This window comes from Hydra viridissima, unplaced genomic scaffold (genome assembly GCF_058129835.1).
Source record: "Hydra viridissima isolate aposymbiotic clone 2 unplaced genomic scaffold, HvirCarnegie_v1 scaffold_1, whole genome shotgun sequence".
Taxonomy (NCBI): domain Eukaryota; kingdom Metazoa; phylum Cnidaria; class Hydrozoa; order Anthoathecata; family Hydridae; genus Hydra; species Hydra viridissima.
The window spans coordinates 39,317,916-39,330,538 of NW_028324300.1; the positions used below are offsets into that span (position 1 = coordinate 39,317,916).

Below are 12,623 nucleotides of genomic sequence, written 5' to 3' on the forward strand. Positions count from 1 at the left end.
TAAATTTTTCATGTACTTTATCATGTTGCTCTAAAAATTTTTATTTTTTTTTCAAATATCATAATTAAGAAATGAATAATAAAAAAAAAAACTTTATTGACGGACTTTTAGTCAAATTTCAAAAGAGGACACTTGTTGGTGCAGGTATGGCAGGCGCTAGTGTTACAGAGTTGTTTGGAGTTTTAAGAAGCATTGTATCGAGAGTCTGCATTTGCATTTGAACAGGAAGGAAAAAACATCTAAGCAATTTAGTTTTTAGAGTTTTGATTGACTACTTCTCAATGTTCTGTATTTGATGTATAAATAAGACAGAAAAAGAGCGTCATCCTAATCCTCGAGCAAGAATTGCGCTTTGTTCAATATTCTGGAAAAATGTATTTTGAGTAACGTTCTTAGCACGGGCTGACTTTAATGAGCTCTTTTTGTATTGAGATGTATATTTAAGTATTTATATATACACCCGATTGCTTTACATAAAAGATGGGAAATAAATGTTTAGAATTAACTGTGTAGTTTCTTCAACGTTGTTTTAATTTAAAGCATTTTACAGCGAAAGAAAGAGTTATGAATTTAGGTCACATTTTTTTTTTTTAATATACGCTATTTAGGTGACATTGCTGTCGAGTGAAACCCGTGTGTTTTACAAAGCTCAGTTTTCTGCAGTAAATGAATTAATTTTATTTCTTCTGAACTGTTCCTGCAAAAATATCAGAATAATTCTACACGAATTCGCGCTGTTAATACCAATCTAAAGTTTAAGTTCCCATTTATCTGCGTTTGTGGACATCTATTTATATAATTTAAATTTAATTCTCATCTAACGTTCAAAAAGCGTAAAGTAGTCGGAAAATCTTTTTTCAAGAAATTTAAGCATGAACTCGTAAAATTTCTTGTAGAAGAACGAGCTAAGTTTAACGGAGAATTTAAATTAAAACTATAAGCTAAAAAATAAAGCATCAAATAATGGCTTCTGATAACAAAAAATAACCCATGCACTGTTTAACATTTTCCAAACTTAAATGGCTGCTTGTTTGTTGATACAATGCATGCGTACATATTTCAATTCTTCTACTTTTTTAATGAACAATTTATTTAACGCATATAGTAGGTATGTGTGCAAAATTTTTAAACTATTCAACTATTTAATTATTTTACATCATTGTAAAGAGCTTTAAATCAGTGTTACGATGGTGAAAATTTCATAAAAAACTAATGATTCTACTCAAAGTTATGCCCATTTAAGTGACAAAAATTCATTATAAGGAATGCTTAAGAAAACTGCAACCAACCTAAAAAGTTAGCGTTCGGCTGACGGTGGTTTTATAATTGAACTTCTTTGTTTAGTTTTTAGCGCATTACTTTGCCTCGGTTATATTTTTATTCAACTAATAACAGAATATGGTTTTTTTTGTGTATGCTTGTGTGTAAATCATGTTTTGAATACTTTAAAAAAATCACCAGTATTTTAAATAAAGTTTCATTTTTCTAAAAAAACAATTTTTTTATGAATAAAAAAGTCTAATATACAAAATGTTCATAATCGTGAATTCCCCCCCCCCCCCCCTCCCCAATCTCTACAACAGAAGAATATTTGGTACCTTTACTGCGTGCAAAAATAGAGTATGAGCGTGTCATTATTTTTTAATAAAATTTGGCAGGTACATAGAAAATATATATATAAAATTGATTCAAAAGTTAGAAAAAAAAACCATCATCCCTTGAATGTCAATTCACTTTCAGAACAGGAATGAAGTTTTCAATAGCAATGAAATCACTAAAAACGTTAGTAACTGCAAAAAATAAAACAAATTGCAAACACTCTACTTTTAAAATATTATCTAAGTCAATACAAAATTCCAAAAAAAAGACGAGAAAAATCCATCCGTACAACACCTACCTCGAGCACGCGGAGAAAAAATGGTCACAGATTTTATCTTTAAAATTGTTGCCGTAAATCGCAGATACGCACGTACCTACCACTGATCTCTATAATAACTGGATAGCGCAACTCCGAGCAAAACATCTAATTTTTTGACGCCAAAATCGCCATATTGGAAAGCCCCAAAAATTTAAATCCTGTAAGCTTTAAGTTCTGTCTTTCGACTAATCGCTTTAAATACACGGTATCAGATTACAACGTTCTGGGGCTTTCCAATAAGGCGAATTTGGCGTCAATTTTAATATTAGACATGCGCTATCCAGTTATTATAGAGATCAGTGGCACTTACATATAGCCGTTAAATAAGTGGCCGTAATATGACGCATGCGTAGATAGCTCGCTTGTCTGCTTTTTTAACGAGCTACTTATTTAACGTGACACCGGGATTTCTGCGGTCACGTGATACTTAAATAACAGGCAGAATGAAGCACCCTCGTGCTGCATTTTCTCAAATAATTTCAAAACTAGATATCTTCCGAAAAATTGTAGTTTGGGAATATTTTCTATTACTAATAAGATTCACGTACCGTAAAAAACCTCAAAATTTAAAACGGGTGTTGGACACCAGTGACCCAAAAGTTCCAATAGCTCTTAGCCTCCATTTTACAACTTCTACCAACCAAAGGTAGAGTTAATAAATGTTAACCACAGTATTCACCCGTGTGAAAATGTAAGGTCTAGAAAAAAATGGTTGCTTATAAGAGAGAAGATTAGAAATACAAAGTTGGTTGTATTTCAAACTGCTCACTAGCTTCAACCATCTAGGTATGACTGCAGTTTTCTAAAGTTATATATAGCAATTACTACAGTTTTAGTGCTAAGATGTTCATAAGTTTTACATTCGCATAATTCGTGTACAAAAATCGGGGTTGACTCTTAAGCTGACTATGTTAAAGTTCAACTCTTGAAATCATTGACTAGTCTTGACGGAGTATGAGTGTCAAACTATTCAAGATATACTATATACTGTAATTATCACATTATAAGGTAGGTCAAAAAACTTATAGTCACGCGCTGATCGTTGTTGATTTTTCCTCGCGATTTAAGGAGGCTGAAGCCCTAACAGAAAAAAGCTCTGCTGAAGTAGCTGCGGCTTTAACTCAAATATGTAAGCTAGGACCTTTTACTTATCCTAACCTGTTTCAGGAAGACCCATTCACAAATTAATGGGGACTTTTAGCCAGCAACAAGCTAAGCACATTGTGCAAGTGCGTCGTGGCAGAGCGGACAAACACTGAGAAAAAAGCATCGTTGAGCGACTCAACCGGACACTTGCCTTAAAATTACTTTGACATCAATGAGCAAAAGAGTTTCTGGTGAATCCATGGGGTTCTTCCAAACGTAGCTCTGAATGGATGCGAGCTTTGCCTGAAGTTGGGTGTACACTCAACAATGATATTTTACAAATAAACGAATAATTTGGTAATTGCCAAAAGAAAAGATTTTAACAAACAGCTGAAGTCATACTTTTCTGTGCTTCAATCTTTTCATTAAACGAATTTCTTTTGTCAAGTGCAATAATGCACTTGCTAAAACATTTAGTCTTTGAAACTATTACCGAACTCATATTACATAAGGTTTTTTCTCAATCAAAACAGAAAACTTCTATTGGAAGCATCATCACGATGTTACTTGGTGACATCACTAAGTTACTTTTTCATCGAAAAATTGTAAACATTTTCTTGATTCAAAAAGAAAACATTCGAAGTTTTATTTTGCTTCACAAATTTGATGCTCGTGGTGACCAAATAAATATCTATCGCTTATTGCAGACAAATGATACTTATTCATCAGTAGTTACAAGAGTTATCAAAAAATTTCCTTGGAAATTGATTAGGAAACACTGAAACTTTTATCGAAAAACTCCGAATTTCTCTGTTTGCAATCGCAAAAAGAAAAACATTTTTTGCGTTCCCCATTAAAATGATCTAAAAGTTATGCTTATGAAACCTTGTTTATGAAACCAAATTGAAAACAGAGTTCTTCAAGAACATTCGCAATAAGAATGATGCAAATTAGAAAATCATGGTACACATCATAAATGCAGACGATCCTGGAATGACTTCGGCAGAAGTGGAGCGAGAGCACGTTACTGACTTCGAGAAGATTGCTTATCATAGTTGCATATCTGAAGATCACTTGAATAATCGACCAACAAATAATATATTCGTTAGACTTCTAAAAGTCAAAGTCAAAATACTTTTAAAAGTGTTTGCGTAAATGAAATATACATTTCCTTTCTGCATGTATACATAAAAGAGTGGAGTTCATATAAAATACTTCATGTAAATGTTGCACCATTTACATGAAGTATTTTATATGAACTTCTCAGCGTCTTGGTTTAGCAAAAAAATTTGAGGCATTAAAAAAAACAAAACGTTTCTCTCCGTGTTTAAAAAAAAATGACGCAGTTAATTGGACGAGAAGCAAGCAAGAATAACGTTATTTAACACGTTTATCGTATTTTATAGTTGTCTTGTTCAGAAGCTTCTGAATAAATAAACTTTTGGTTGAGAGATTGTCGCAAAAAATAGAATAAAGTCTTTGTTTAAAGTAGGGAGTTTTGTCACGTGACATTGTATCGCGGAAAAAAATATACCGAACTTTTTTGAAAAACTTCGTCCAAAATACGCAACAAATGATTTTATGTAGGTGTCGAAGAATAAAAACCCACCCATGAAAATAAATAGTATATATGTATATATAGATGTTATTTTTTTTAGAAAAGGTTGCACTACAATAATTTTTTTAGGGACGTTTTTTTGCTTTAGAATTGATAAAGTTATTTAACTTCAAATGTTTCAGTTTTGTTTATATACAAGTAAATTAAGCTAATTCTTTCGTCCCCACATAAAAATAGATTCTGCAACTATTTATTTATTATGTCAAACAGTTTTTTTTTTGTTTTTGGTAGTCTAATAGGGTGGGTTTTTTTGTTTTCTAAGTGGAAGTTTTATAAATTTCCCCCGTCTTTAGATATTTTATTGTTAACGCAACTTTTTACGCAAGAAAAGAAAAAAGATAAAAAAGTTTTTTTTTCGGTGCCAAAAGTTAAACGAGAAACTTTAATGAAATTTTCATAAAATGTATATGAATTGAAAATCTTAAAACACGAATATCTTTGGAACTAAATAAGCTACAGAAGTGGTTGAAACCATTTTGAAAATTAAATATATTAAGGAATCCGATGCATTTTAAATAAAAAAGATTTACATTGGCTATAAAAATTGCCTAAGCTCCCTATTTAAAGTGATAAGAAGCTGAATATAGTGCTAGTACAAATACTGGATTCTTTTCATCGATCAAATCTTGTAGCCGTTTTCAGTCAAAGCTTTACATACATCATTTGGGCATTCATTATTCCTATTCCAATAATATGATATCATTATGACCCATTGTTCGTCTTTGCAGTTTCTGATATCAGTTTGAGTTTGTTATTAATCGAGTTTCTCACTTTAGTCTTCTCCAACCATTTTAAGAGGTCGAAGTATGAGAACACAGTTAAAACTCTTAACGTAAAAGTTTAAACCTAATGAAAATAAATTAAAAGTTTTAACACGTTGATGACGAAGTTTTGATGACAAAACGACTTAAGTCAGCACGATAAGCAACATAACAAAAAAAACGAACATAAATCTAAAGACTTTTATTTACACAAATAATTGAGATCAAATAATATTTTAACTGATAAAAAAGAAAATTTTAATTGAAATTTGACTACAGTTAAACATATTTTGTTTCATAAAATTAAAAGTCAATATTCGTCAAATAAATTCAACTTTTCCACACTAATTGTACTTTTATTAATATGCACTCCTTTCAGTTTTAGTTGTGTTTTAGTTTAATTGGTCATTTAGCGCTCCTGTTTACTTTGTCAAAAGTTGTTTCTATTTTCTTAAGTGATAGAAAGTACCAGTCGGAACATCTAGTTTCAATTTCGGAATTAAAACCCTTATAAACGCGTAATCGTCACGATCCAGGCGTAAACCAACAACACGTCGATTTCACGGGAATTTTACTGGAGTTTGACACGTTTTTCATGAAGTTTTAAACACGTGTTTATTGAGGTTTTAAATACGTGTCTTATAAGGTTTCAAGCACGTAATAAACGAGGTTTCAGTTTGGAACTTAAATCTAGATCAAACACATGTACGAGACGGTTTAAACGTAACCAAAAACACGTAGATTTTACGTGAGACGGTTTAAAAGTAACCAAAAAACACGTAGATTATACGTGAGACGGTTTAAGCGTAACCAAAAACACGTAGATTTTACGTGAGACGGTTTAAACGTAACCAAAAAACACGTAGATTTTACGTGAGACGGTTTAAACATAACCAAAAAACACGTAGATTATACGTGAGACGGTTTAAACGTAACCAAAAACACGTAGATTTTACGTGAGACGGTTTAAACGTAACCAAAAAACACGTAGATTTTACGTGAGACGGTTTAAACGTAACCAAAAAACACGTAGATTTTACGTGAGACGGTTTAAACGTAACCAAAAACACGTAGATTTTACGTGAGACGGTTTAAACGTAACCAAAAAACACGTAGATTTTACGTGAGACGGTTTAAACGCAACCAAAAACAGTTAGATTTTACGTGAGTTTTACAAATTCTGTCACGTGTTTATACTATAGTTTCAATCAAGCAAACTTTTAAAATCATTTTAGTTTATTAGAATAACTTGTTCGTTTAAGATAATCATTTTCAACGTACAACTTATATTACAATAAAGAAAACAAATTATCATAATAAAGGAACATTAATGTTCCTTTCATTATTTACTACATTATATTTATAACATAATTTTACTTTTCTTTATTTTTTCCATAAAATTAACGTAGCTATATTTCTTCAAAAATTTTACTTAAAAAGTATATATATATGTATATGTATGTATATATACACTTACATAAAGATATATGCATATATATTGATTAAAAAAACGAGAAACAAAAGAAAATGCATAAATTGATCAGACTTTTGGCAGAAAGTGCTCTTTTTATTCCTTATGGCAGTAACGTAAATCGAGGCGTTTTCCGGCCGGTCGACGTACACGGCAAATGCCATCGCTCCCAATGATGTTGAACTTCGATTCATCACTGAACAGGACAGTTCGTCATTTCTGCACATTCCAGTCAATATGAGATGTAGCAAACAGGAGTCTTTTCTTCTGTTTTTTTAGTGAAATCAGCAGTTTCTTTGCGTCGAGAAAACAATCCGACTTCAACAGCACGTCGTCTGATTGTTCGGTCTGATACAGGCAGCTCTAATTGCTTTTGTATTTCGACTGATGATATCCAGGGATTCTTCTTGACGGATCTGGCGATCATAGAATCCTCCATATACTATATATATATCTATATATACTATATATATATATATATTAATGTGCAAAAGAAAGTAGCACCTAAGAGAATTTTTATATATTCAAGATAAAATGTCAAACAAATTGAAATTAAAACAAAGATATATGTACAAACATATTTTTTTATTAAATTGTATAATATAATACAAGTTTTATTAAAAACATTTAAATTTGTAACTATACATAGAGAATTAATATTTAGTGTGACCACGATTATTTACAATAACATCTTGGAGCCTTTTAGTTATACTTTTATACAGATATTCAATAAATGTGATGGGGATATTATAACATTCTTCTTTTAGAACATTCCAAAGTTCATTTACATTCTTTGGCAACCTTTCCATCTTCTTTCTGTCTAAGCAGTCCCACACATGTTCGATTATGTTCAAATCAGGGCTCTGAGGAGGCCAAGGCATGGTTTTAAGCACTCCATCCTTTTCCAGATTTGACAAAATAATTTTTAACTAATTTGCAAGTATGTTTGGGATGATTATCCTGTTGTAGGATAAAATAATCCCCGATCAGTTGTTGTCCAGAAGGCACAGTATGATTATGTAAAATATTTATATATTTTTCACCTGTAAGCTTTTCTGTTATTCCAACAATGTCCCCTACCCCTTTTATTGAAACACACCCCCAAACTTGAATATTCCCCCCACCATGTTTGATAGTTGATGCTAGACATGGCTCTTTCAATGCCTCTCCCTTTCTTCGCCTAACATTCTGACGTCTATTCGTCCCAAATATTTGAAATTTAGATTCGTCTGTAAATAATACCTTGTCCCATTGATTTTTCTGCCACTCTTTGTGCTCTCTGGCGAACTTTAATCTTTTTTCTTTATTACCTTTGCGTAGTAAAGGTTTTTTAATAGCTACACAGCCTTTTAATTCAGATTTTATTAGAGATCGTCGCACAGTAGATGCATGTACTAAAGTTCCACTAGCTCTTTTAAGATCTTGAACGAGTTCTGCGCTTACTTTCTTGCGATTTCGTAGCGCTGTTATTTTTAAAAACTGTTCATCACATAGGCTTAACTTCTTGGGACGACCAGACCTCTTTTTATCCACTACATCACCAGTTTCATTATATTTTTTAACTATTTTTTGAACTGAGGCTCGTGAACAATTCACACATTTGGCTATTTTAACTTGACTATAGCCCTCTTCATGTAAAACAATGATGCGATTTCTGTCATTTATTGATATCTTTGGCATTTTATTAGTACTGAAAAGTAATTTTATTATAAAACAAAACTTTTGAAAAAAAAAAAATTTTTTTAGACGAAAAAATCTGTAATTAACGCGAGAACTCAACAGTAACTAAAAATTCTTCGCCACATTCTTATTTATCAAAAAATATTTAACAATAATGAATTTAAACAAAATAAATAAATAGTACAGTGATTGATGTAATCAATTTCTAGTGTTGATCCTTGTCCGCAATAAATGAGCAAACATTATAAGTGGGTGAAAAATGATACGAGTTGAAACCATCTAATAAATATTAATAATATTATATTATTAACGAAATCATTAACTAAAATAAATAAATATAGTTTTATTTAAAAGAATATCTTAGTTTAATTTAATAAAAACTCAATATTATTTACTTATATTTATTTAAATGTGCATTTTTTTAAAATTTTCTTAGGTGCTACTTTCTTTTGCATAGTACTGTATATATATATATATATATATATATATATATATATATATATATATATATATAAAACGAAGAAATAACAACTATGAATGGTACTTAAAGCTTAATGCCGAACGGCAATCATCACCCATGAAATACAAATCAAAAATATATTAAAATATAAATATTTAAAAATATAAAAAAAATATTTTCCACTAAAATATCGTGTAAGAAGGGGATAAATATGTATCCAAGGGCTAAGTTTCTTATCATTTAATATTGTTTATCGCTGAGGTCAGCATTCACTTCTAATGCAAGAGTTTGGTTTACACTCATATTTAAAAGAAAGGTTCTAATTTTTTTTGTTTCCTTTGCTCTCCAAGGACCACCCTTCGTTTATGGGATTTTCCAGAACCAAAACGGGTACTTTTATTGGTCAAAAAATTTTCTTGAAGCCATTGGTATTCTTTTTCTATAAAAGAATCATAATTTCTACCACGTTGTTTTAGTTTTTTCTTCACTTTTGAAATAAATGTATCTAAAGTAGCATTAATTTATGTTTTCGTTAAGTATATCCTTCCAAAATCGTAATTTATCCACTCCTAATTCACGTATATTCAGGATAAGATCTAATCTTTTTGTTGTTGTTGTTTTTAAAATCATTAATATATATCAGAAACATTTTTGAGTACTTTATATCATTTTTCACTTTAAACTGGTTGACATTTTATGCTATTACTTATTTTACAATTATCACATTACGTTTCCTATAACGTTTCCTATAATGCTTAAGAAAATAATGTTACTTGTATATTGCAGGAAATTTTGAAGTTGTTAAGTAATGCTATTTCAAATATCTAGTACTTCTTGAATAGAAAATCATCATTCTAATAAAAAAATTTTAACAAATTTCGAAGTAGCATATGATGACAAAAGTATGTTTCTTGAAACTATATTTCATATGTTGAAACAAGTCATACAAGTAAAAAAACTCAAATTCAAGAAATACAAATGTCAATGAGTCCATGAAAACCTTGTTTTCCGCCATTTTTATTTATTATGTTAAAAGATTATCTTAAAATTAAATATAGACTTTAATTTTGATTAAAAGTTCTCCATTTTTACTAAAAAAAAATCTCTCATTTTTTAGATTTCTTTGAAAATAATGTTAAAACTTTTAACTTCTTTTAAACATAAAATTTAAAATATAAGTAATATGAAAAAACTGTTTTTACTTTTTAAATAAATGATCATTCTAATCTAATATTATTGAAAAAAGGGCACTATATTTAAAAAAGTATTGTGAGGGGTTTATTGCCATTTTTGTTGTTGTTTTGAGTCACTGTGCGTCATTTCTGGCTGGCAAAATAAACTTGGTTGGCAAAAAATTTTCTTCACTGCGAAAGCGCGAGTTAGATATCTAGTTAACATAATTGATCTGTCTTGTAACGTTTCATGATTATCCGGGACAAAACTTTTAAATTCCGAGACAAAATTTATCTCCCAATTTATAACTTTATTCCGGGACAACCCCTTCCTTTGTCTCGTTATTTTTTTCCGGGAAATTTCTCGTCTCGTTACGCTTGTCCCGGTTCATTTCGAGAAATCGGTTACAAGACGCAGACGCTTAATAAAGAAAGAAAGAAAATAAAGAAAGAAGGAAAGAAAGAAAAGAAATAAATAAAGAAATAAAGAAATAAAGAGATAAAAGGAAAGAAATTTGGAAAAGAAAGAAAAAAGAAAGAAAGTAAAAAGAAGGAAGAAAGAAAGAAAGAATGAAATAAAGAAGGAAGGAAATAAATAAAGAAAGGAAATAACGAAATAAAGCATTAAAGAAAAAAAGAAAAGAAGGAAACCAATAGAGAAATAAAGAAAAGAAAGAAAGAAATAGTTTAGGCCTAGTCGCCAGTGTCAAATTTCGAAAGAAGAATTTTGTTTGTGTGCCTGCGTTTTGAAGCCATTTCGTTCCTCTTATTCAATAAGATACCTTCTTGAAACATTATAATCATGTACTTCTCATGCAGGCATAGCATGCAACATTTTGTGGCCGGGTTGTACAGTTTGTAGTATTTGATAATCTTCCACTTAACAACAGGCGTGAAATTTTCTTCTTTTATCTTCTATATCTCTTTAGAAAATTCCGTATCGTTCTTGTACTTTTCAATATTAAAAGATTTTTGGTGGTTTACATAAATATGTTTATAAATTCATAAATTGCTGATATTAAAGTACAAAATGCAAGTTTTCTGTAAATACTTTTTTATTTCTACTCGTACTATTATATTTAGTTTGGATAAGATGTTTTTTTCTCTCTAATTGCGTAGCTATCTTTTTTTTATAAATAATAACATACACAGCCGTGTAGTAGGCCATGATAACATACACAGCCGTGTAGTAGGCCGTGTAGTAGGCCATGATTGTATTTAAAAAAGAAATTCAAGCTCTAATTAATATTGAAATTGGAAAAATTAGAGAGCAGATCGCATCAGTTACACCAACCCAAGCTTTCTTAGAAAGCATTGCGATCGATTTACAACACAAACTTTATTTAATGTCATTAACACTTATTTGATGGCAAGACTTTTATTGCTCCTGCTGATTCACCGTCCTGTGTCATTTTTGATGCTAGGATAAAAGCTATTTGAATGACATAAAACTGAAAAACCTTAAAACAAATGAAGCCCTGTACGATTACGGGGAATAATATGCTCGGATACGATTCTTCGCGTGTATTTTGTACATATCATCTAAACTTTCATTAAAAAAGTTTGCACTACCATTAAAAGAGCTATAATGCAACAAGCAATATAAATATAATGGATAATTTAAAATCACAAATGAATGGAAATACTGCAAGGTAATATTTCAAGACTCAGCTTTATCGGTAATTAAAATTAATTACACTTTAGTTAAAAATTTCTAGGTTATTTTGTGAACACTGACCGGTACAAAAATATTTATTTGGTACAATATTATTATTACTTATTTGGTACTATATCATTTTTATTTATTTTTTACTTATTTAATGCTGAAGCGTTTAAAAGTAATGCTTTAGATAGAGCAAAACTTAATATCGAGTTTTACAATATGCCATGCAGCCAGGGTTGGTACCCAAAAACCCAAACCCAAAAACCCACCCAAAAACCCAAGAGCAAAAACCCACCAAAAACCCAACTTACTGGGTTTTTGGTCTCAAGTTTTCCATTTATAACTTTTTCTATCATAAATTAGTTTCCATTTAACACTATAAGTTAGATGCTGCTCAAAAATTGTCCTTATGATAATAAAATAAGGAGTTGAGTATTATATATTTCATAAATAAGACTTTTTTTTCCCTTGGAACAGCAATATTTAAACTTAAAAATTTAAAACAAAGTCATCAAACAATTCAAACATCAGCATTTGTGCATCTTGATCTTAAATGTCTGTAAATTCGTACAAGCATTTCAGCTTTCTCTATTCCTAAACGATTTCTAATTTTGCTCCAAATCATGCCAAAGGATGAGAAAAATCTTTCAATGGATCCAGAACTAGCTGGGCAAGTGTACAAGTGCCGTAAAAACCTTGCAAAATTTGCAGGTAATTTTGAAGACTTAGACTCCTTCATTTCTATAATTTTCCACCAATTTGTTGCTGATGTTGTGCTTTTTACACTGTCATTA

The 12,623-nt window shown here is 30.4% G+C and overlaps 2 protein-coding genes across 2 annotated transcripts in view; both read right to left on the bottom strand.

Annotated features, from left to right (window-relative positions):
* Positions 1-37: 37 nt before the first annotated feature.
* Positions 38-12,623, bottom strand: part of LOC149894923 (uncharacterized) — a 156,838-nt gene continuing 144,252 nt past the window's right edge. The window contains exon 4 of the mRNA XM_090076764.1: positions 38-402. The gene's annotated coding sequence lies outside the window, so the exon portion shown is untranslated. The remainder of the gene's footprint in view (positions 403-12,623) is intronic.
* Positions 12,350-12,623, bottom strand: part of LOC149894924 (uncharacterized) — a 2,913-nt gene continuing 2,639 nt past the window's right edge. Inside the window, exon 5 of the mRNA XM_090080113.1 lies at positions 12,350-12,623. This exon is cut by the window's right edge and continues 127 nt beyond it. Coding sequence (XP_089936239.1) covers positions 12,350-12,623 — 274 coding nt within the window.